Genomic DNA, 27,103 nt, shown 5'->3' with positions numbered 1-27,103 from the left:
CAGCAAATGCCTGCTAGACTGAACCTCGGTTTCAAGAGGCATTTCCTATTCTTCTCTACTTTAGTTAGAATTCGCTACAATTTTCATAGTAATATGTTCCAGTCTAATATGGAACCACAGATATGTCATTTCCACAGAGCAATTTAAGGCTATTTAAGTCCAACTTAATTGTCAACACAGTATCCAACGGACTAGATAGCAAACAAGGTTTATAACTGTGAATTTGGTTTTGATGTCTTAGAAATCAGAATGACACAATGGACTAATTTGTTCTTAGCAGGTGGAATCTGGGAAAAAGAATAACCAATTATCAGGAGAAAATTTTCTCTACAAAAAATGTGTTCTACAAACAGGAATCTCTTTCCATAGCCTTCTACAAATATTTTAGTACAAGCGGGGCCTTTAACCTAAGCAAGACAGTAAAATAAAAAATAAGCAGTATTCATACAAACTAATTTCATTATTTTAACCTGAACTCTGACTAATATAAAGTCATAGTACTAAGAAAATATTAAATTGAATTGAGAAATTACATTTTACATATGTTGTAAGGTAATTCATGCCAAACAACTGTTTTACTCTTTCATCCTACACAAGGTTAGAAATCTTTAAAAGTTTCACTTATATCCAATTTAATGACTGATTCACTTCTTTTGAAGATAGACCATTTATTCATCAGTTCAATAATTTCTAAGCATTAAAGTATTTTAAATTACTAACAGAATAATCAGACTTAGGTTCAAGATTCTCTGACAAGTTTAACTCAAAGTGATTTCAAAAAACTTTCCTAATGTTGTCAACAAATTCACGTTATAGGCCAAGAATGATTAAAAACACAGACTTTTAAAGAAGTTGGGATTGCTGGCAAGATGGCGGAACAGGAAAAGCTCTAGTCTGCAGCTCCCAGCATGATCAAGGCCGAAGGCGGGTGATTTCTGCATTTCCTACTGAGGTACTCAGTTCATCTCACTGGGACTGGTTGGACAGTGGGTGCAACCCATGAGGGTGAGATGAAGAAGGGTGGGATGTTGTCTCACCCAGGAAGTGCAAGGGGTCAGGAAGTTCCCTCTCCTAGCCAAGCGAAACCATGAGGGACTAAGCCGTGAGGGATTCTGCTGTTAGGAATGGTGCACTCTGGCCCAGATACTACACTTCTTCCATGCACACTGCAGACTCCCTTCACAACCTGCAGACCATGAGATTCCCTCTGGTGCCTACCCCACCAGGGCCCTGGGTTTCAAGCACAAAACTGGGTGGCCATTTGGGCAGACACTGAGCTAGCTGCAAGAGTTTTTTTTTTTTTTTTTCATATCCCAGTGGTGCCTAGAACGCCAGCAAGACGGAACTGTTCACTCCCCTAGAAAGGGGGGTGAAGTAAGGGAGCCAAGTGGTCTGCCTCAGTGGACCCTACCCCATGGAGCCCAGCAAGCTAAGATCCAGTGGATTAAAATTTTCGCTGCCACCACAGCAGTCTGAGGTTGTCTGGGGATACTCGAATTGGTAGGGGGAGGGATGTCAACTACTGCTGAGGCTTGAGTAGGCAGTTTTACCCTTACAGTGTAAACAAAGCCACCCAGTAGGTTGAACCGGGTAGAGGCCACCACAGCTCAGTAAGGCCACTGTGGCCAGACTCCCTCTCTAGATTCCTACTCGCTGGGAAGGGCATCTATGAAAAAGACAAAAAAAGAAAAAAGAAAAAAAAAAAGGGCATTGTGACAAAAGCCAAAATAGACAAATGGGACCTAATTAAACTCCAGAGCTTCTGCACAGCAAAAGAAACAATCATTAGAGTGAATCGGCAACCAACAGAATGGGAAGAAGTTTTTGCAATCTACCCATCTGACAAAGGGCTAATATCCAGAATCTACAAAGAACTAAAGCAGATTTACCAGAAAAAAAACAAACAAACACATTCAAAAGTGGGCAAAGGATATGAACAGATACTTTACAAAAAAAGACATATATGAGGCCAACAAACATATGAAAAAATGCTCATCATCACTGGTCATTAGAGAAATGCAAATCAAAACAACATTGAGATACCATCTCACGCCAGTTAGAATGGCGATCATTAAAAAATCTGGAGACAACAGATGCTGGAGAGGATGTGGAGAAATAGAACACTTTTACACTGTTGGTGGGAGTGTAAATTAGTTCAATCATTGTGGAAGACAGTGTGGTGATTCCTCAAGGACCTAGAAATAGAAATTCTATTTGACCCAGCAATCCCATTGCTGGGTATATATCCAAAGGATTATAAATTGTTCTATTATAAGGTCACAGGCACACGAATGTTAATTGCAGCACTGTTTACAATAGCAAAGACTTGGAACCAACTCAAATGCCCATCGATGATAGACTGGACAGGGAAAATGTGGCACCTATACATCATGGAATATTACGCAGCCATCAAAAACGATGAGTTTGTGTCCTTTGTAGGGACATGGATGAACCTGGAAACCATCATTCTCAGTAAACTGACACAAGAACAGAAAATCAAACACCACATGCTCTGACTCACAGGCAGGTGTTGAACAATGAGAACACATGGACACAGGGAGGGGTGCACCGCACACAGGGGTCTGTGGGGGGGAACTAAGGGAGGGACAGCAGGGGGTGGGGAGTTGGGGAGGGATAACATCGGGAGAAATGCCAGATATAGATGATGGGGAGGAAGGCAGCAAACCACATTGCCATGTACGTACCTATGCAACAATCTTGCATGTTCTTCTCATGTACCCGAAAACCTAAAATGCAATTAAAAAAAAAAAAGGCAGCAGCCACAGTCAGGGGCTTATAGATAAAATGCCCATATCCCTCAAGTGGAGTACCTGGGGGAAGAAGCGGCTTCAGCTGACTTAAAAGTCCCTGGCTGGTAGCTCTAAAGAAAGCAGCAGGTCTCCCAGCACAGCATTCAAGCTCTGCTAAGGGACAGACTGCCTCCTCAAGTGGCTCCCTGGTCCCCGTGTATCCTGACTGGGAGACACCTCCCAGTAGGGACTGATAGACACCTCATACAGGAGAGTTCGGACTGGCATCTGACAGGAGCCCCTCTGGGACAAAGCTTCCAGAGGAAGGAACAGGCAGTCTTTGCTGTTCTGCAGCCTCCATTGGTGATGCCCAAGCAAACAGGATCTGGAGTGGATCTCCAGCAAATGCCAGCAGACTTGCAGCAGAGGGGCCTGACTATTAGAAGGAAAACTAACAGAAGGAATAGCACCAACATTCAACAAAAAGGACATCCATACAGAGACCCCATTCGAAGGCCACCAACATCAAAGGCCAATGGTAGATAAAGCAACAAAGATGGGGGGAAACCAGCGCAAAAAGACTTAAAATTCTAAAAAGCCAGAATGTCTCTTCTCCTCCAAAGGATCACAACTCCCTGCCAGCAAGGAAACAAAACTGGACAGAGAATGAGTTTGATGAATTGACAGAAATAGGCTTCAGAAGGTTGGTAATAACAAACTCCTCTGAGCTAAAGGAGCACGTTTCAACCCAATGTGAGGAATCTAAGAGCCTTCAAAGAAGATTACCCAAACTGCTAACTAGAATAACCAAAGAAGAATATAAATGACCTGATGGAGCTGAAAAGCAAGCACAAGAGCTTTGTGAAGCATACACAAGTATCAACAGCCAAATCAATCAAGCAGAAGAAAGATAGCAGCGACTAGAAAGCAACTTAATGAAATAAAGCGAGAAGACAAGATTAGAAGAAAAGAACGAAAAGGAATGAACAAACCCTCCAAGAAATATGGGACTATGTTAAAAGACCAAATCTATGTTTGATTGGTGTACATGAAAGTGACGAGGAGAATGGAACCAAGTTGGAGAACAGGATATTATCCAGGAGAACTTCCTCAACCTAGCAAGACAGGCTAAGATTCAAATTCAGGTAATACAGAGAACACCACAAAGATACTTGTCAAGAAGAGTAACCCCAAGACACATAATTGTCAGATTCACCAAGGAATCTGAAAAGAAGGAAAAAATGTTAAGGGCAGCCACAGAGAAAGGTTAGGTTACCCACAAAGGGGAGCCTATCAGACTAACAGCAGATGTCTCTGCAGAAACCCTACAAGCCCTATAAGGGGGGTAGGCAATATTCAACATTCTTAAAGAATTTTGAACCCAGAATTTTATATCCAGCCAAACTAAGCTTCATAAGCGAAGGAGAAATAAAATCATTTACAGACAAGCAAATGCTGAGATTTTGTCACCACCAGGCCTGCCTTACAAGAGCTCCTGAAGAAAGCACTAAAACATGGAAATGAACAACCACAACTAGCCACTGCAAAAACTTACCAAATTGTAAAGACCATCAACACTATGAAGAAACTGCATCAACTAACAGGCAAAATAACCAGCTAGCATCATAATGACAGGATCAAATTCACATGATATTAACCTTAAATGTAAATAGGATAAATGCCCCAATCGAAACACGGAGACTGGCAAATTGGATAAAAAGTCAAGCCCCACCAGTGTGCTGTATTCAGGAGACCCATCTCACATACAAAGATAAACAAGGGCTCAAAATAAAGGGATGGAGGAATATTTACCAAGAAAATAGAAAGCAAAAAAAAGCAGGGGTTGCAATCCTAGTCTCTGATAAAACAGATTTTAAACCAACAAAGATAAAAAGAGACCAAGAAGGGCATTACATAATGGTAAAGGGATCAATGCAACAGAAAGAGGTAACTAACATAAATATATATGTACCCAATACAGGAGCATGAAGATTCATAACCAAGTTCTTAGAGACCTACAAAGAGACTTAGACTCCCACACAACAATAGTGGGAGACTTTAACACTCCACTGTCAATATTAGACAGATCATCAAGACAGAAAATTAATAGGAATGTCCAGGAGTTGAAACTCTGCTCTGGACCAAGCAGAGCTAATAAACATTTACAGAGCTCTCCACCCCAAATCAACAGAATGTATGTACTTCTCAACACCAAGTTGCATTTATTCTAAAACTGACCACATAATTGGAAGTAAAACACTCCTCAGCAAATGCAAAAGAATGCAATCATAACAAACAGCCTCTCAGACCACACTCAGTCAAATCAGAACTCAAGATGAAGAAACTCACTCAAAACTGCACAACTACATGTAAACTGAACAACTAGATGTAAACTGAACAACCTGTTCCTGAAAGACTACTGAGTAAATGACGAAAATATGGCAGAAATAAAGAAGTTACTTGAAACCAATGAGAACAAAGATATAACGTACCAGAATCTCAGGGACACATTTAAAGCAGTGTCTAGAGGGAAATTTACAGCACAAAATGCCCACAAGAAAAAGAAAGAAAAATCTAAAATCAGTACCCTAACATAGCAATTAAAAGAACAAGAGAAGCAAGAGCAAATACATTCAACAGCTAGCAGAAGAAAGGAAATAACCAAGATCAGAGCAGAACAGAAGGAGACAGACACGAAATTCCCTTAAAAAAAAAAAAATCAATGAATCCAAGAGATGGATATTTGAAAGGATCAACAAAATAGACAGCTAGCCAGACAAATAAAAAAAAGGGAGAAGAAGAAAAGGCGAAGAATCAAATAGACACAGTAAAAAATGATAAAGGGTATATCACCACTGATCCCACAGAAATACAAATTACCATCAGAAAATATTATAAACACCTGTACACAAATAAACTAGAAAATCAAGAAGAAATAGATAAATTCCTGGACACATACACCCGCCCACGTCTAAACCAAAAAGAAGTTGAATCCCTGAATAGGCCAATAACAGGTTCTGAAATTGAGGCAGTAATTGATAGCCTACCAACTAAAACAGGTGCAGGACCAGATGGATTAACAGCCGAACTCTATCAGAGGTACTAAGAAGAGCTGGTACCATTCCTTCTGAAACTATTCCAAACAATGGAAAAAGAGGGAAGTCTCCCTAACTCATTTAATAAGGCCAGCGTCATCCTGATACCCGAACCTGAAAGAGACAGAACAAAAAAGGAAAATTTCAGGCCAATATCCCTGATGAATATTAATGCGAAAATCCTCAATACAATACTGGCAAACCGAATCCAGCAGCATGTCAAAAAGCTTTTCTACCACAATCAAGTTGCTTCATCCCTGGGATGCAAGGCTGGTTCTACATATGCAAATCAATAAATGTAATCCATCACATAAGCAGAGTCAAAGACAAAAACCACATGACTATCTCAATAGATGCAGAAAGGGCCTTAGATAAAATTAAACACCCTTTATACTAAAAACTCTCAATAAACTAGGTACTGATGGAATGTATCTCAAAATAATAAGAGCCATGTATGACAAACCCGCTGCACTTGTCATACTGAATGGGGAAAAAACTGGAAGGATTCCTTTTGAAAACTGGCACAAGACAAGGATGTCCTCTCTCACCACTCCTATTCAACACAGTATGGGAAGTTCTGGTCAGGGCAATCAGGCAAGAGAAAAAAATAAAAGGTATTCAGATAGGAAGAGAGGAAGTCAAATTGTCTCTGTTTGCAGATGACATAATTGTATACTTAGAGAACACCACTGTCGCAGCCCAAAATCTCCTTAAGCTGATAAGCAACCTCAGAAAAGTCTCAGGACACAAAATCAATGTGCAAAATTCACAAGCATTCCTATACACCAATAACAAACAAAGAGAGAGCCAAAATCTCCCATTCGCAACTGCTACAAACAGAATAAATATCTAGGAATAGAACTTACAAAGGATGTGAAGGACCTCTTCAAGGAGCACTACAAACCACTGCTCAAGGAAATAAGAGAGGACACCCAAATGGAAAAATATTTCATGCTCATGGATAGGAAGAATCAATATCATGAAAATGGCCATATTGCCCAAAGTAATTTATAGATTCAATGCAATCCCCATCAAGCTACCATTGACTTTCTTCGCAGAATTAGAAAAAAACTACTGTACATTTCATATGGAACCCAAAAAAAGCCCACATAGCAAAGACAATCCTAAGCAAAAGGAACAAAGCGGGAGGCATCATGCTACCTGACTTCAAACTAAACTATAAAGCTATAGTAAACAAAACAGCATGGTACTGGTACCAAAACAGACATATAGACCAACGGAACAGAACAGAGGCCTCAGAAATAATGCCACACATCTACAACCATCTAATCTTTGATAAGCCTGACAAAAACAGGCAATGAGGAAAGGATTCCCTATTTAATAAATGGTGTTGGGAAAACTGGCTAGCCATATGCAGAAAACTAAAACTGGACTCCTTCCTTACGCCTTATGCAAAACTTAACTCAAGATGGATTAGAGACTTAAACTCAAGACTTAAAACCATAAAAACCCTAGAAGAAAACCTAGGCAATACCATTCAGGACATAGGCATGGGCAAAGACTTCATGACTAAAACACCAAAAGCAATGACAACAAAAGCCAAAATTGACAAATGGAATATAATTAAACCAAAGAGCTTCTTCACAGCATATAGAAACTACCACCAAAGTCAACAGGTAACCTACAGAATGGGAGAAAATTTTTGCAATCTATCCATCTGACAAAGGGCTAATATGCAGAATCTACAAATAAATAAATTTACAAGAAAAAAACCAACAACCACATCAAAAAGTGGGCAAAGGATATGAACAGACACTTCTCAAAAGAAGACATTTATGTAGCCAACAAACACATGAAAAAAAGCTCATCATCACTGGTCATTAGAGAAATGCAGATTAAAACCACAATGAAATACCATCTCCTGCCAGTTAGAATGGCAATCATTAAAAAGTCAGGAAATAACACATGCTGGAGAGGATGTGGAGAAATAGGAACGCTTTTACACTGTTGGTGGGAGTGTAAATTAGTTCAACCATTGTGGAAGACAGTGTGGCAATTCATCAAGGATCCAGAACCAGAGATACCATTTGATCCAGCAATCCCATTACTGAGTATATACCCAAAGGATTATAAATCATTCTACTATAAAGACACATGCACAAATGTTTATTGCGGTACTGTTTACCATAGCAAAGACTTGGAATCAACCCAAATGCTCATCAATGATAAACTGGATAAAGAAAATGTGGACATATACACCATGGAATACTCTGCAGCTACAAAAAAGGATGAGTTCATGTTCTTTGCAGGGGCATGAATAAAGCCGGAAACCATCATCCTCAGCAAACTAACACAAGAATAGACAACCAAACACTGAATGTTCTCACTTATAAGTGGGAGTTGAACAATGAGAACACATGGATACAGGGAGGGGAACATCACACACCAGGGCCTGTCAGGTGTTTGCGGGCTAGGGGAGGGATAGCACTAGGAGAAATACCTAATGCAGAAGACGTGTTGATGGGTACACCTAATTACCATGGCACGTGTATACCTATATAACAAACATGCATGTTCTGTACATGTATCCCAGAACTTAAGGTATAATAAATTAAAACAAACAAACAAACAAAAAACAAAACAAAAAAACCCTCCAGACTTTTATAGACTAAAACTCTATGAGGTTGATCATGTGGCTCTGTCTCTAAATGCTACCTGAGAAGTTACCCATCTCATTCCCTATAAAATTAGTAGGCTTCCTCTGAAATAAGTTATAGCTAGAATTTTAGAAAAACTCAACTACCTTGTGACATATTTTCCTATGAGCTATTTAACCAAATGTTGATTTCAAAGGAAGACTCTAGAAAAGTGATAAATCAAAAGTCATAAAGGGACAGGTCATCAGCCAAATTCAGCACAAAGATGTGTTTAATTTGGCCCATATACTCCTTTACAAATGTTAAATTCATTGCTAGAACCTATAAAGAAAATTTTATTTCATATAAAATTCTGGATTTTCAGCTTCTCTTGAAATATCAGAAATATCGGAAGGTCTGGCAACCAACTGGCTTTGTTCAGACAGAGCTAGTGCCTAAAAACAACCTAAGTGTTAATTTTCCCAAATTGCTTCACTCACTCTGGTTTCCTTCCTGGCTCCTGACAAATATGAATTTGTCACTCCTAACAATATATTAATTACCATCTTGCCTCTTTGAACATTTAAAATCAACAAATTCTTCACAGTATTTTGAGTTTCATACTTATTTCCTATGCTTTGCTATTTTACAGTTATACCTCTTAAAAGGCAGAAGTTGATCCTTAGAGTTTATTTTATACAGTGTCTATTTACCATTCTGATGTTTATCAAAGGTGTATAAAAAATGGAAAAACAATGGTTTCTTTTTGTGGTGCATTTTAAGATGGATGAAAACTGAAAATACATATATATATATATATATATATATATAATGAGAAATAAAATGTTAACAAATTTATAGTTGAAAATATTCGTTTGTCTTTCTACCTTTGAAGTTGTTCTTTGGAAGTGGCTAGCCATATGCAGAAAATGGAAACTGGACCCCTTCTGTACACTATATACAAATATTAACTCAAGATGGATTAAACACAAAAATGTAAAACCCTCAACTATAAAAACCTAGAAGAAAATCTAGGCAATACCATTAAAGGTACAGGATGGGCAAATAATTCATGATGACAATGCCGAAAACATTACAACAAAAGTAAAAACTGACACTTGACAAATGGGATCTAATAAAACTAAAGACCTTCCACACAACAAAAGAAACGATCATCCGAGTGAACTGACAGCCTACAGAATGGGAGAAAAAAAATTTTTTTTTTGAGACAGTCTTGCTTCGTCGCCAGGCACCAGACTGGAGTCCAGTGGCACGATCTCGAGTCACTACAACCTCCACCTCCTAGGTTCAAGCAATTCTTGATGGACAATCTATCCATCTGACAAAAGTCTAATAACCAGAGTCTAAAAGAAACATAAACTAATTTACAAGGAAAAAAAAACTTTTAAGTCGGCAAAGGAAATGAACAGAAACTTCCCAAAAAACCACATTCATGTGGCCAAAAACCATGAAAAGCAGTTCAGCATCACTGATCATTAGAAAAATGTAAATCAGAACCACAACAAGATACCATCTCATGCCAGCTGGAATAGTGATTAATAAGTCAAAAAACAATAGATTCTGACAAGGTTGTGGAGAAAAAGGAACACTTTTGCACTGTTGGTGGGAGTATAAGTTAGTTCAATCATTGTAGAGTACAGTGTGGTGATTCCTCAAAGACCTAGAGGCAGCAATACCATTTGACCTAGCAATCCCATTACTGGGTATATACCCAAAGGAATATAAATCATTCTATTATATAGATACATGTATGCATATGTTCATTGCTGCACTATTCACAATAGCAGACATGGAGTAACACAGAAACAGAAAACCAAACAATGCATGTTCTCACTTATAAGTAGGAGCTGAATGATGAGAACACATGGACACCTCAGGGGGAACACCACTAACTGGTGCCTTTCAGAGGCAGGGGTTATGGGGGAGAGCATCAGGAAGAATAAGGGATGACGGGCTTAACACCTAGGTGATAAGATGATCTGTGCAGCTAACCACTGTGGCACACATTTACCTGTATAATAAACCTGCACATCCTGCACATGTACCTCTGAACTTAAAAGTTGAAGAAAAAAAGAATAAAGTTGCTCTTTGTACAAATTATAGTTTTTCAGCAATGAAAAGCAGATACCATATTTTTCAAGCAACTGAACTCACATTAAGTATCATCTTCTCCTATATGTGCCCAACTCCAATTTGAAGGCTAAGGTCACAAATAAAAACCACGCTGATTACAAAAAAAAAAGAAACAAAGAAGAAAAATAGGCCATTCTAAGCCATGTTGGGGTGTTTTTATTAACATTTCTTGACCTCTGTAGAAAATCCCAATTACCAGCTTTTCCCCCACAGGAAGCAAAATTATGTCAAAGTGTTCTAATTCGTGGGCACCACCACCCTTAATCTCAAAGAATAGCATTTGTCAAAGGATAAATTTAAATGTAATGAATGTCAACTGTGGCTTTTGGTTGCCTATGTTAACTATTTTTTGTATGACTGCTAATCTACCCACTTTTGAATGATCAGCTTATATTCAATTATCATTATTTAAGATATCCAGGTAAAAGCAGTTACTAGGAGATGGTTCTGGCATGAAGAAGAATCTACTTTTCCAAGCTGCCTAGTTCTTTGGTCCAGTTGTCTTCAAACGTCTTTGCTCATATATGCTTCAAAACAATTTTGAAAAATTATATACCAGCTAACACATTAAATAATTTCTAAGAAAACAATCTATGTTTTCATCAGCATAAATAGCTTAAAAATAGGTAATATTTTAATTTGTTAAAATTATTAAAATTTCAAAATTAAATGATTACTTTAAAAACGCATCCAGTGGAATATAAATACGGCTGAATTGTCATCCATTCCCCATTATCCACAAAATAATTCCAAAACAAACAAAAAACAGATGAAGTTCTGAAGTTCTTGAATATTCAGAAATTGCATATCTTTCCCTTTTATCTTTGAAACCTGAGCTTCCATTCTATTTTTCTTAGAAAACTTTATCATGATGTAAAATGATTTTATATGTGAAGTCTTTTTTTTTTTTTTTTGAGATACAGTCTTGTTCTGCACCCAAGGCTGGAGTGTAGTGGCGTGATCTTGGCTCACTGCAACCTCTGTCACCTTGGTCCCTTTTCAAGCAATTCTCCTACCTCAGCCTCCCAAGTAGCTGGGATTATAGGCATGAGCCACCATGCCCAGCTAATTTTTTTTTTTTTTAGTAGAGATGAGGTTTCATCATGTTGGTCAGTCTGGTCTTGAACTCCCGACCTCGTGATCCGCCCTCCTTGGCCTCCCAAAGTGCTGGGATTACATGTGTTAGCCACCATTCCTGGCCTATATGTGAAGCCTTTTTAGTGATGGTGCTAGGGTAATTCTCCAAACAAAGAATACATTTATGAACTGGCATATAAAAGAAAGTTTGCATTTAATTGGCTTTGTTCATGGATCTCAGTGTTTAAAAAAAACTTTCTTTGAAGTTGAATTATTTAAACTATCAGTATACAACTGATGAAAATACATATTATTTAGTTTGATAACTAATTGAACCAAAGGTAAAATTTTATTGAAATGCATTTTTAAGAGTGATGAATGAAGCTTTAAAATATATCATTTTATTTACCCTTAAAATATAACGTCTTCTTGCTACAATGAGACAGTATCCAGGCAAACAGTCTATTCTTACTTTCCGTTTTCATAGATGTAAATGCTATGAAATCTTGCTCATATAAAAGGCAGATTAGAATGAAAGGAGGTTTATTACAGCAAGGATTCTTAGTTTTTTGAACCCCTCTGTAGTCAAATAATAAAACATCACAGTTACTTCTCAACAAAAATAACTTTCAGTGCTCTATCCATTAGGTCTTCCTTTAAGCTGTTCAAAGCAAGCAGCTGGAAAGCCCTTGAGTTGTAAAAGGATGCATAATCCATTCATTAGTCCCATTTACCTTCTCAATTTTTGAGAAGTATAACAAAGGTATTGTGGGCATCACCACCCTTAATCTCAAAGAACAGCATTCATCAAAGGATGAATTTATCAAATAACTATAATATTTATCAAATAAGCACCATTTAAAAATAAATATTAGCTATACCAATTACTCTTCATTTAGAGGCACCTCATTTAACCAAGTAAAGGTATACTAATAAAGAGTTTGAGAAATCTTTTTAATGTAATCTTTGCCAATAATATATGGTTTAATAAAATATTTCCACATTATCATATGCTTTAATATATTTTGATCACAATTTTCCTGGAAATGTAATATTGAGAAACTGTTCTTATTTTTTTAGGTGTGATGAACATGTTATGATTATGTATTTTTGAAAACAAATCCTTAGCTGTATGCAATGTCTAACACCTGTAATCCCAGCTACTCAGAAGGCTGAGGTGGGAGAATTAGTTGAGGCTAGGGGTTCAAGACCAGCCTGAACAATCCTATCTCCAACAAAAATTTTTACAAATTAGCCAGGCATGGTGGTACGCATCTGCAGTCACAGCTACTCAGGAGGGGGAGGCAGAAGGATTGCTTGAGGACAGGATTTTAAAGCTGCAATGAGTTATGATCATACCACTGCATTCCAGCCTGGATGACAGAGTGAGACTCCAACTCCAAAAAAAAAAAAAAATCCTTATCTCTTAAGGATATATGTTGAAATATTTACGATTCAAAATGTCCAAGGTGTAAAAAAAGGAAAATGGAAGAAAAGTGTGGATGAAAAAATAACTGGGTATATTGCTGAAGTGGGATGACAGGTACGTTTTATTAGATGCATATTCATTTCCTCATTCTACCTTTTTATATGTTTGAAATGTTCCATAATAAAGTGTAAGGAAAAAACAAAAACAAATTTAGAACTGCTGATCTACTTCTTTCAATTTACAGAAAATGTCTGCCACATAACCCAATTAGCAAAGCCAGTCCTTACTATAAATGCTGTTTCCAAATCAAAGTTATTTTCTGCCAGAAAGAGGTTGACTTTGTTTTTTTCAATTCAAATAAACGTGCTAATACATGTTTCAAGGCATATTATAAAAACTGCTGAGAAATGACTCAATGTGTATTGTAGGGCAGACTGCTAAAAGCAGTCAAGATTACAATAATATAAGTCAGATAAAATTGATTTATCTACTTTTATAAACCATGTTATAAAAATAAGATTGTAAAGCAACATGCTATTTCTTATAATTAACTTACAGCAGTGCAATATAATGCAGCTAAAATAATTTATGTTTCAAGAAATATGATAAAAGTTGTAATGATCCTTGCCTGTAAGATCTTGTTGCAAAAACAAAAAAAAAAAAAAAAAAAAAAAAAAAAAAAAAAAAAATCCAAACAAAAAAAAAACTAATAGTCCTTCAGTAAATGTATGTGCATAGTAAACTCTGGCTATGGCTTTTGCAGTACTTAGCATATACAAAAAAGAAATAACACCATGTCTTAATCATTCCCTCAAACATAAACTTTTCCTAAGACTATAATAAAAGAAGAAGTTATATGCTGCAAAAAATTATTTGGCTCAGAAGCAAATATGTAAATTTATTTATTAGGCGATAGCATTATTACATTAACAGGATACAGAAAATGATAAATTAAAATTTCATAAGATAAAATAAGATGCTTGACTTTAAATGGAATTTTCTTGATATAATTTTATAAAATATGCTACATTATAGAAAAAATGCATAACAAATATAAAACAAATTATGCAAAAGTTTTATCCAAGAGTTTGATAGTCCTAGAGAACATTCCAGTCACATCTGCAACAATCATTGTCACCTTCCAAAATTACTTTGGCATGAAAGTTACCTTCTTTCCAATTAAGGATGCATCCTGGGATATAATGCTAAGAAGAGCTATAAGATCTGCTTTTGGAATTTGGTTTTTCTTATGAATGCTCTCTTTTCTTTGCTCTCCCAAGGGTCTCTCTCAACAATAATGGATTTTTTTGACAGTATTCAAATAATGAAATAGCCAAAGTCATTAAAATAAAAACTATCATACAACCACAACTCCACTCCAATGCATCTGAATTCAGAATATATCAATGTGGACCATAATTCCTGCTTTTGTAGGCAAGTTTCATGTTAAGAGAAATGTACATTTAAAAAAAAAAAAAACTGTAAGTTCTATTAGTTTGGGATATCTTAGTTAATCATAAAAGATTTCCCAGGCCAGGCATGGTGGCTCGTGCCTGTGATCCCAGTACTTTGGAAGGCTGAGGCAGGCATATCATGAGGTCAGGAGTTCGAAGCCAGCTTGACTAACCTGGTGAAATCCCACTGCTACTAAAAAAATACAAAAATTAGCCAGGCATGGTGGCTTGTTCCTGTAATCCCAGTTAATCAAGAGGCTAAGGGCAGAGAATCACTTGAACCCGAGAGAGGAGGTTGCAGTCAGTCAAGCTCGTGCCATTGCACTCCAGCCTGGACCACAGAGTGAGACTCTGTCTCAAAGTCTCAAAAAAAAAAAAAAAAGGAAAAGAAAAAATTTCCCCCATGTTTGATATCTGTGGGTTTTTACACCCCAGCAAATCACTGTTAAAAGGAGAAAATTATAGTGAAAATAGGTACACTATCGGACACAACAGTTTTAGGTAAGAACACCTGCGAAACCTGAGATTCTAGAAGGCGACATGCTTAAAATGATCTATGTTTCCACATTCCTTTGTAAGTCTTTACTTATGGTAAAGTAAACAAACACAGGCTACTATGCTGTGTTTTCAAAAATGGTCACATTATTTCCCATCTCACATGCTCTTTTGCATTCAATTTTGCCATGCCTGTTATCAGGAGGTAGAGTCTATAATCTGCTAACTTCACTGAATCTTAGCTAGTCACGTGACCTATTTTGACCAATGGAATATAAAAGAAATGACACTTGTTTAACTTCCAGGATTGGGTCTTAAGAAATATGCAGTTTCTGCCTACATTTTGTGGAATGCTTCTTGAAAGGCGGCCATAATGCTACAATGAAGTCCAAGCTAGTAATGGAGAGAGATGGGGTGGACATATGAAGGAGCACCACCAAAGGCCCCCTGTGACTATAATAATGGTAATGATAGTACAAGAATGAAGGCAAAAGCACAGGCTTTAGAAACTGGAAGATTCAGATTCAATTCCCAGATTTACCATATTTACATATTGTGAGCTTGCGGTAGTCACTTAACCTTTGAATTAGCCTCTTCAGTCACTGTTAGCTACACAAGTTATCTGTGGTAAGAAAGAAAAAAAAAGAGCCAACTTAAGTGCCAACCTGAGTTACTTGGTAAACATTTAATAAACAAACAAGAAGCTTGTTTGAGATTCTCTTTGTTCTCTTTGTTTCCCATCCAACTCTGAGCCTCCAAAGGAACAGACAAGCTGTATAATTCTGTGGTGTGCCTCCTCTGCAAAATACACAGGAGAAGACTGGGAAAAGCATCACTGGAGAACAAAGTCACCCAGGTAAATTCCTCATGAATTACTCACTCTGGGCCTCAATGAGAACTCAAAGGTGTGGTTCTGGCTAAATCTTAAGGACCTCTCGGCAATAATGTCTCACGTACCTAAGAGAAAATACTAAGATTTCTTACATAAGAGAAAATATGAAGATTTATTTCAGTCATGTTTTTATTATACTTTGTCCCAATTTTCCTACCTTCCTAGGGTATGCAACAGTAAGAGTACACCTAAGAGACAGCACTGATTCTTAGGACAGGCAAATACAGTGGAAAAACAGGCAGTCTGAAAAGAAGCATATGCCCCATACTTGAACGCACATCTCCATTCAGGACTACTGTGGAACTCACTCAGGAAATGGAACTGAAGAGTTTAGGCCTCTGGACTGTTAGAAATCAAGTATTCATAAAGCATTTTCAACAGTGTATACACTTTGAAAAAATGCAACTGGAATCTAATGAAAGAGAACTTAACCTATATTTTCAGAAATTATGATTCTGATTCATTTCACCCTAAACTGAAATGGTAATATATACTAATCTTACTCAAGTCTGCTTCACACACGCCTTGTTTAGCCATACTAGTTTTTTTTTTCTTTTGCTTTTGAATATAGGGTCTCATTCTGTCACCTGGGCTACAGTGCAGTGGTGCAAACAGCTCACTGCAGCCTCGACCTCCCTGGCTCAACAATCTTCTCACCTTAGCCTCCCAAGCAGCTGGTACCACAGGTGCGCACCACCATGCTCAATTAATTTTTTCTTGTCTTTCATATGTAGAGACGGGGTCTCCTTATGTTGCCCAGGCTAGTCTTGAACTCCTGGGCTCAAGTGATCCTCTTGCCTCATCCTCTCTAAATGTTAGGATTACAGGCCTGAGTCACTGCCCGTACCCTATACTAGTTTCAATACATACACAAGTATTAACAAGTAATGAAATAAAGCAAAATGGTTTCTCCCAAAAAAAGAAAACAAAGTTTTGATATATGCCAATAAAAAAAAAGTTACTATCAATTTTTTTTGGCATAGAAACTATAAAACTATACTTCTCTCAAAAGAAGCTGATCTTTCTGAATAATTATAAATATACATATAAAAATTAGTAAGATTTAACTAAAAGCCAGTTGAGTAAATTTTGAGAACATCTTAAAACCATTTACTTAGAAATAAATAATTTCACTTAAATGTAATAGTACCAATCAGAACATAAAATAAAGCAGTATGATAAGTCACCAGGAAATCTGAGGTAATTTAATTGACTCCTCCAACACATGTGGTGGGACTACAGGAAATAAAATTATAGACCCTTAAGAAATGAACATGCCATTTGAAATAATCACCACATATAAAATTTTAAGTCATCTGCTAAAAATTTTTTCACGATTTCTGCAGTTTAATTTTGAAAAGAAAAAGGTTTGTATGAGAAACACTGGGAAAAGAAATTAATTTACCTCTAATAGCACAGTTTCTTTAGGAAAAGAGAAAAGTTAGAAAACTGATGTAATGTTTCCATGGAAATGCTGATTAAAAAAATACCTGTTCTCTCAGATTTTAATAGATTCCTTTTAGCAACAGTATTAAAAATATGAATGTTGTATGGGATGAGAGGGAAGGTGCTGCCAAGGGAATCTGAAGAAAATACAAATCATCTCAAAGTTAACTTTTTCTGTTATGAGTATTAACGCTGATTACAAAGTCAAAAGCTGCCTTGAGTATTATTTGGTTTTATTTTGTGTCATAAATCTCATCATAATTTTCATATTCTTACTAAATGATAGATTTAAGTGATACAATATCATATTTCATTAAAGCAAATATTTATAATATTTTCTGTAATACATCAGCAAACAAAATCAACAGTAAAAATGAAGGGTGATTTAATAAATCAGACATTGGTTATAATGTGAGAAAATATGAGAGGCTAAATGGAAAAATGGGAATTTATTTCTTCTGGATTGACAGTAGCTGACTACATTTAAATACAGAATACAGTTTTTTTGATAAAGGAGGGAAAAATGGACACCCACACAACAGTTAAGGATGGTTGCTTTCAGTGCCATTTATACTACATTCAGTATTTTCATGCGATCACTTGTGACGTAAACACAGTACAGCAAAGTATATATATCTGTCACATACCTACGTTAATATCTCCAGGCATACAAATTGGGCCTGACCCAGAATGTGTCTGAACTCAGTATGGGAGTCAGAAAATTTTAACAGACCAACATTATATTTGGTTTTGACTAAAATTAGAGGTACAAGTGTTTTCACTTCAACATTAAAAACAATATTCTAAATGAGTATGCAACATCTGTTTCCAGTATCCTCTAACAGAAAATGCTCATGAACAATAACCTTACATCACTGCAGAAGCTGCTTTAACACTTAATAGCTGGGTGTTATTTCTAAGTAACATGGCACATTATTACATTATTTCAGGTCCTTATAAGTGAAGTTAAAGCTCAAACTGAAGTCTCACCTTTGACAATTTAACACACTTCAATTATCTCCAGAACCTCATTATATGCAGTGAGAGCCCTTCCTGTCCCTGTTAGATAACCCCACTATACCAATCATAAGGAATTCTTTTGCTTATCGCCAGTGCTGCTTAGACTGATCATCCATACCTTTACTCCAGCCAACTGGTTGTGCTGGTTTTACCTGTGGGCTATCTCAGATTTGCAAATCTGCACTAGGCCAGGCTACAGCAAGGGCTTTCTGGTATAATCCTACAAAAGCATTTCCCACTCAATTTAAAGATCATTGTGAGTTGCCCAAACTAAAGTGCTGGTCAAATCAATTGAAGATAATCTTGGGTTTGGCATATCCATAAGGCATAATATATAAGTTGTAAAAAGTAGATTTCTTGATAAGTAAGATTAGGCTGCCAATCAAGGTCATGTGAATAATCCAAAATGTCAATGCTAATGACTTTTTCACTTCTGCATCTATGCATGTATCTTATCTGTTGTTTATGAAACTGATATGGCTTAAACATATTTTTCATATTTTAGTAACATATTAATGCTTGCTCCCACAGGGGCATATACAGTTTTCTGTTGTCTGAACCATGACATTAGGCTACAATCATTCTAAGCAATGCAAATTTCTGTCAGTTTATATATCTTCAAACTGGCATCATGACAAATATTAGATGCAAACTTACCACTTAGATATGGTTAATCTGTAACTGAGTTTCAAATGACAGATATCCTAAAATACCAGAGTATTATTACTCTAGTATATTGGACCAGAATACAACATACAAAAAATAAAGTTGGACATGTTTTCATGCATAATAAGTTTTAAAAGCTGAACTTGTTCATGAAACGGGGGGGGGGGGAATCTAATACAGAATTAAGGACAAACAGAGAAGCTATGGCATTATCCCATAATATTCTAAATAGTTTTCTCACAGATTAAGTAAAAAATCTTTATAGGTATTAGAAGTTTTATTAATACTTTGTGAATTATCAACAATAGCTGTTTCACTTTCAATTTCTAAAGGTCAAACTACATCAGAATAAAGATATTCCAATTATTTCCTTGACTAAAATGTAAATTACCATGAAATAAAACAGACCACAAGTCACTATCACATTCTCAATCACATGTCTGCTTTTGAAGAGAGGAAAAGACAGGACAGGGTTTCCTAAGCAGTCCTCACTTGCTGTGGAAGGAGGGGAGTGGTGGAGGGGAGTGGCCTGTGTTTTCCCCACACCCTACCTGCACTCAATTCCTCCTCCATTCGGCCACAAAAGCAAATCAGAACTTCCTTCCAATTTGTCTCTAAAGCAAGACTTTCTTCAAGATATTTTTCAAAGTTTGAAGGAAAAACAGGTTTCTCTTTTAGGATTCACAATAATTCTTTCAAAGTTCACTATTACCAGCATCAAAGTACCCATATTCCTTATTAAAAACCCACAGAAAAAGTAATAGGGGATCTCCCATCCAAGTACTAACCAAGGTCAACCCTGCTTAGCTTCTGAGATCAGACAAGATCAGGTGCATTTAGGGTGGTATGGCCATAGACTAGAAAAAGTAATAGGAAATGTGAATGTGTCTCTTCAGCATATCCCAACTTTTGATAATTTACTCCTTTGCATACCTATAAATCACATTTCAAAAATGAATCATAAAAACAAACACTTCTATAAAACATAAAGAGAAAAGTCACTAGAGTTCCAAGCAGCTGGGAAAGACAGATTAATAAGAGTGGTCCTTTGTGCTTTCAAAAAGACAAAAAGTAAATAAATGTGTTCTGTACTCTTCTTGAACTAAACTTTACCTTACCAGATACAGAAAAAAATTAACCAGGTTGAAGGTATCTTGCTATCATGAATTCTCGTGCTACATGACCAGTTCTATTTAAATCCAGAGTAATTACAATGGATATCTTGGAATTTCGAGATTCTGGGCAGCTTTCCCCGAGAATTGCACACTTAGTAAGAGAGGCCTAGCATACCTAGCAGTTTTCCCTAAGAATTGCACATTTAGATAGTAAGAGAGGCCTAGCACATGTACTGGTGAAGGATAAAGTTATACGCTGACAAGTTTCCACAGCTTAGTGGAACGCTTACATTACTAGGCCATTATTGACTGCTCATTGAATGAATGACAGAAAGAAGAAACAAATCTTATCAAATAAAGTCTAGAGGCTAACATGACTAAGGTAGGGAGGATCCACTCAAGACTGCAGGTATCCTCCCTATTTTCATGAAATCTGTCCATTTCAAAAACATTAATGAACCTATATTTAAATGGGGACCTGTAAAGTTTGAATCTCTAATGTTCAAAGAGTTAAAAGGACTAAGCTGGTCCTTGGAAAGCAGTTGCAGACCAAATCCAAACTATTTGAGAAAGCTTATATATATTGACCAAATGCCCATTTAAAAATCTTTAATGATAAAGATAACCAATGAGCTACTTTTTTTCCAGTGGTTAAAGTAGCAGCAATACATATGATTAATTACATGGTTATAATCATATTTACTCACCCTCCTAATAGTATCTGTGGCTGGTTGGATTCATTTGTTATACCAAAAATATCAGGAATTAGATCACCATTGAAACTGAAAAAAAATTAAAACAATAAGCTGCTATTTCATTAAATTCCCACTTCTAATTTAGCTTTAACAGTAACTTTGGGAAGTGTGGTAGACATTACAATGCTCACCAGTATCTAGGGATAAGTAATAGGTCAAATGTCAGCACAAGTGACATGTATCACTTCTAGGCCAAAGGGCATAATTTGTTATCGGCCTCTTCAGCCCTCTCCAGGCTTGCCATGGGAATGAGAAGAATTTGTGATTTAGATGGACCAGCTACAAAAACAGTGGGGTCTCTGATGGGCTGATTCTAAGCAACAGCACAGGGTAGAGCCTATTGTTGACCCACATTGGACATACAGTGAGAGCAAGAAATAAATTTATTTTGTGAGATTTTGGGTATGTCTGTAATCTTTGCATAATTTAACCTATTCTTGAATGATAAGGATACAGCACTAATTCCTAGAAACTTATTTCAGAATCACAGGCCAACTAATTTATTTACATGGGCTTAGGAGAAATAACTCAGAAAAATAATCCTAGTTGGTATAAAACTTCATACTGGCCATTGAATATTTTAACAACAATGAAAAAAATACACAACTATGAAAGAAACCTAGCTGGGCACCATTAAGAAGATGAATCCATAGATTTACTGTTCAGACTTCTAATGGCCACTGAAACATTGCTGTATGGGCATGATTTTAATAACTGTAAGAAAGGCCGTACTGGAAACAAGAATATAGCCAAACTTTGCTCTAGTCCCGGGAATGATTTCTACTTCTACCAAAATACGCTGTCAGGAATTTGGATTTAAATTACCCTGATACACGAGTCTATACTGAGAATATAAATGATAATGCAAAGGAGGAGTTATATTATAAAAAGAACAAAAATTTCTCCTAAATATAGGAAACTTTCTAAACTTCTGGAGGAAACTGTATCCTACATATCAAGCATAACAGTTTTACTCAAAAACAGGTATCTTAATTCTTTCAGTAATGACAGCATAGATCTATAATGGACATATCTGAGGCTACTGAAACAAAAACACAAATCTCTTCTTCTTTCCAAAATAATAAATTTCATTTTTCTTTTTCCTATTGGATGGCAAATAAATACAATATAATCAAGGGTACAGGCCTCTGAGTGAATTTAGTGTTTATATTACTTAGCAAAGTAGTTTCCTATGTGAAGATTTTACGTTTAAGTTTGAAATCATTTCAAAGGAAGCAAGCACATACTTACTCCATAATTAGTGGCTGATCTTGAAAAGTTCTATTGAGTATGGTCATATTGTTAGGATCTGCAAAAAGATATATATACACACAGAAATTGGCAGGAATTTTATATTACTTTTGATATCTACACTTAGGAAAAAATACTCTTCTACTCTTTTCAAGATTTATCTCTGACTCATTCCAACTATTATCATAAACGAGATACTATAAAGCTAGTTAGAATAAACATCAAACTTGTGAAGACAAAATATTGGGAGAGTATATTCTATAGTGAAGACGAGCATTACAATAATTTCCTTTTAAGGTACGCATGTAAATATTTCCTAACTGAGTCTTTGTATTTACACAATTCAGTACTAGAGCAGCTGACAACAGGGTTTTGGTATAAAGAAGGCAATATACGTAAAACTTCCTGGCTCTAAAATGTCCATGCTTACATATAAGCAGTACTTTGTACATGGTACTCCTTCTGTAAATACTTATTGACTCAATGAATATAATGTATTGAGATTACTGTTTACATTCACAAATGGTGCAGAGAACATGACTGAAATTTTGCTTCATGAACAAAGTTGCCTATTCAGGTATAACTAATAGGCTTTTCAGATAAGCCTTGACGGTTTGTGACTAGATATGATAGACTGACTCTCAAACTATACTTCAACTTTTCTGTGCTTTCCTGTGCTGAGGAGAGTAGAAACCAAAAATAGCATTTTCTACATATCCTTGCATCTGAGATGCTGAATAAAAGTTAAACCTTGCCAATCAGATACACTCTGAGTCTTAAAGGCATGAATGAGGCAAAGGCTGTTTCTCTGCTATTTCTATCTGTGTCTGCTCACTGAATTTGGGAGTATCAAGAGACAAGGTGCAGCATTCATTTTGCTAGTGAGAATCACTGCAAGCATAGCATCATTCTGGCAGCAGCTGTGTAACTGGCCACTTCAGATAGGTGAAAGAGGTGGTAGCTTTTTGGATGATACTGGGATTGCTCCTGAAAGCTCAACCTAGAGTTTATTCTTTAGCCATCCCAATAGTTCTGCAAGCCATTAAAACCCTTTAATAAATCTCTGTCCTCTTTAAGCTAGTAAGAGTGAAGTTTGCCTGTAGAACTGACCCGTACCCAGTTCAGAGTTGAAAAAGAAAAATCGGGAAATAAACTTTGAAAAAATATTTTACAATTACTGACACCCAAGAACAGTATTTTTGAACTGATTTCAGAACAATATTTTGTTACATTTACCTTCATATTCAATGATAAATATTAAAAACTCTTAAAACAAATTCACCTAATGTTTGATTTTGTCCCCAGAAGATAACAGCTCCTAAATCACTCTTGGCATGATTTTTGGGAATATATGTCAGAAGGACATCCATTTGTGAATCTCCATCATAATCCCCAGGGACTACACTTGTTATCAATGCACTGTGATTCCTAAAAGAAACGAGCATTTACAAATATCAGACAAGTTGTAATGGAAAAGGACATCTCTATATTTTTACCATACAAAAATATTTTCAATATAAAACTTTAAAAGTTTCACATAACTGACTGATCGCCTTCTCTTTCCTATCTTTTCATCCCTCATATATTTAGACCTCTTTAGTCTACAAGAGTTCAAAATGAATGCAGAATAGTCTCAAGAAACAAGACAAATCTGAAATATGTGGAGAGAAAACTTGTTTATTATGTTCAAGCATTGGCTAGTACAGTTCCTTTGTGAAGGACACCAAGACGTTTGGATGGTGTTTCTAACAAATGGAGGCTCAAACTGGCAAAGCAGCAAGAAACATTGCTGGGATTTTTTTCAATTAAAAGATATTATTTATAAAATATTTGGTTTGGATTTTAATATAAATTCAAAATATACAGTAAAAATTAAAAAAAAAATTTCTTTTTGAAAGCTAGTAATTTAAGAATGGAAATTTTTTTGTTTTGTTTTGTTTATTTATTTTTTAAGAATGGAATTTTTTAAACCAAATTTGGCAATCAATACGGCATCCAAACATATACCTAATTTTATATATTTTTTAATGTTTTCCCTTTTCACAGGTATTGATATATTTTATCAATAAAATAATTCTAAAATTATTTATATGAATCTTGAAAACTTAACATCCTGGTGTCTTGTTTGAGTGACCCAAGCAAAAATTAGCCCTTAAATTCATTTTATATTTAATTCTACTTAGAACGAATAGCAAAACAGCAAATTTCCAAATAGACTATAGATAATTATTTTCTGAATGCATCAGTGGTCAGTCCTTACTCCCTCTCACTCAGCAAGGTAAGAACCAAGTGGTGTATTTCTGGAAAGCCTCAGGAATTAAGGATTTAAGTTACAGTAATGGGTAAGCCTTTGGCCTTAAGCTAAAAATAGCACTTAACCAAAATCAACAAAAGGAATAATTTAACCCTTGCCCACAGCTCCACTCTACTTCTAGAATGTTAGTTTGTCAAGAATATACTTGCAGGGCAAAAGACAGTAGACAAGTCCTACTAGGCAATGCATTCCCAATGATTTCTTTAGCATCTTACTTGGAAATATGAGTAGACACCTGCCTTCTAAAGAAAACTTTGACTATTAAAGAGAGCTAAAACAAATAACAATAAGGAACCTGAAGAAAACAGAGCTAATGCAACAAAAGAAAACTTCAAAATTACACTTAAGAAAGCCTGCCTATTAAAAAAAACACAACAACAGTATGCTAAAGACAATATCAGTAAGAAAATAAACAAAAAACTCGGAAATTAAAAATGTGACACCTGGCTGGGAGTGCTAGTTCACGCCTGTAATCCCAGCACTTCAGGAGGTGGAGGTAGGCGGATCACTTGAGGTCAGGTGTTTGAGACCAGCCTGACCAACATGGTGAAACCTCGTTGGTATTAAAAATACAAAAAATATTCCTTGGAACAGCTAACAGAGTTGGGAAAAAAAAATACAAAAAATAGCCAGGCATGGTGGTGTGCATCTCTAATCCTAGCTACTCAGGAGGCTGAGGCAGGAGAATCGCTTGAACCCAGGAGGTGGAGATTGCAATGAGCCAAGATTGTGCCACTGCACTCTAGCCTGGGCAAAAGAGTGAGACTCCGTCTCAAAAAAAAAAATGGACTTAGAAGATAAAGTTGAGAAAACCTCCTGCAAAGGAAAATGAAACAAAATGATTAAAAAAAAAACAACAGATAAGATAAAGGAAAAAAGGATGAACCCAGGCAGACTAACAATCCACTGATAGGAATTCCTGAAAAAAACAAAAAAAATTTTCAAGGAAATATTTAATAACATAAGAGTTGTTTCAAAAAGCCTCCAAGGATAGAGGCCTCTAGCTTGAAAGGGCCCACATAATGCCTAGCATAATAAGTAAAAAATAATCATTCCTGTAATTGCAGTACTGGAAGGTGAAGGTGGGAGGACAGCTTGAGCCCAGGATTATGTGGCTACCGTGAGCTATGATTTTGTCACTGTACTCTTTTGTCACCTGGTGACACAGAAAGACCCTGGCTCTATAAAAAGAGAAAAACAAATCTACACCAAGCCACATAATCATGAAATGAGAACAAAATGGAAAAAGAAAAGACTCCAATAGCTTCCAAAATTAAAACAATTTACATTTGAAAGATTAGGAGAAAAAATAGGATTGAATCTTAAAACAGTAACCCATGAAGCTAGACCACAATAAGCTAAAGTGTTCAGACTGCGTAGCAAAAGCTTTTGCACATGACAGGACTCATCATGCATCCTTTCTCAGGAATCTCCTAAAGCATGCACCCCTGTGAAGTAAATGAGGAAATTTCTTTTTTAAACTGTGATAGAATAATCCTGCAAAAGGCGTGGAGAATGAATCCAGACTGAATAGGAATGTACCAGATCCAATGGGAAAAAAAATGCATGATAGGTATATGGCTAATATGAGGGAATATCTGCAAAGAATTAAGGATACGTACATAGAAAACTATGCAATTGATTTTTTAAAAAGCAATAATTTACTCCAGTAGGGCAAGCTACACAAAAAATGAAATACTATCCCAGCACTTTGGGAGGCCAAGGTGGGTGGATCACCTAGGTTGGGAGTTTAAGACCAGCCTGGCCAACATGGTGAAACCCCATCTCTACTAAAAATACAAAAAATTAGCCAGGCGTGGTGGCAGGCGCCTGTAATCACAGCTACTTAGGAGACTGAGGTGGGAGAATCACTTGAACCCAGGAGATGGAGGCTGCAGTAAGCCGAGATCGCGCCACTGCACTCCAGCTGGGGCAACAAGAGTGAGACTCTGTCTGAAAAAAAAGAAATATTGTACACTACTTGGTTCTGAATTACACAGACACTACATGGTTAAAATGTAAACAATGATTACTGATTTAACTAAACTAGGACAATGTAAATAATTTACTTATGTTAATTAAAAAAGAAACGAAATGAATATTTAAAAATGATAATTCAAGAAATTAGTGTAAAATTTTATTTTAAAATATAGTAATAAACACTAGAAGAATCAGCTACAGGCCTTAAAAGTGGTAGCATCTGAGAGAGAAATAGGGGTATAGGGGAGAAAAAGGGTGAAGAATAGTTAATTTGCTTTATTCTAAATTAAAACACAAACAAGAGTTACTAAATTTTGAAAGTACATTGCATTAATAAAAAAATTAACTGGGGCCGGGTGCAGTGGCTTACACCTGTAATCCCAGCACTATGGGAGGCCGAGGTGGGTGGATCACAAGGTCAAGAGACCGAGACCATCCTGGCCAACACAGTGAAATCTCTCCATACTAAAAATACAAAAATTAGCTGGGCGTGGTATTGCACCTGTAGTCCCAGCTACTCGGGAGGCTGAGGCAGGAGAATTGCTTGAACCCGGGAGGTAGAAGTTGCAGTGAGTTGAGATCACGCCACTGCACTCCAGCCTGGTGACAGAGT

The 27,103-nt window shown here is 36.4% G+C and overlaps 1 protein-coding gene across 1 annotated transcript in view; it reads right to left on the bottom strand.

The window, feature by feature from the left end:
- LOC108296850 (T-cell immunomodulatory protein) overlaps positions 1-27,103 on the bottom strand; it is a 138,662-nt gene that overhangs the window by 108,077 nt on the left and 3,482 nt on the right. Inside the window, exons 3-5 of the mRNA XM_037735193.1 lie at positions 23,479-23,624; positions 22,197-22,254; positions 20,898-20,972 (exon numbers count right to left, since the gene is read on the bottom strand). Coding sequence (XP_037591121.1) covers positions 20,898-20,972; positions 22,197-22,254; positions 23,479-23,624 — 279 coding nt within the window. The remainder of the gene's footprint in view (positions 1-20,897; positions 20,973-22,196; positions 22,255-23,478; positions 23,625-27,103) is intronic.

The sequence above is a fragment of the Cebus imitator genome, unplaced genomic scaffold (genome assembly GCF_001604975.1).
Source record: "Cebus imitator isolate Cc_AM_T3 unplaced genomic scaffold, Cebus_imitator-1.0 Scaffold748, whole genome shotgun sequence".
In the NCBI taxonomy this organism is placed as follows: Eukaryota; Metazoa; Chordata; class Mammalia; order Primates; family Cebidae; genus Cebus; species Cebus imitator.
This window is presented reverse-complemented; position numbering and strand designations above follow the sequence as displayed.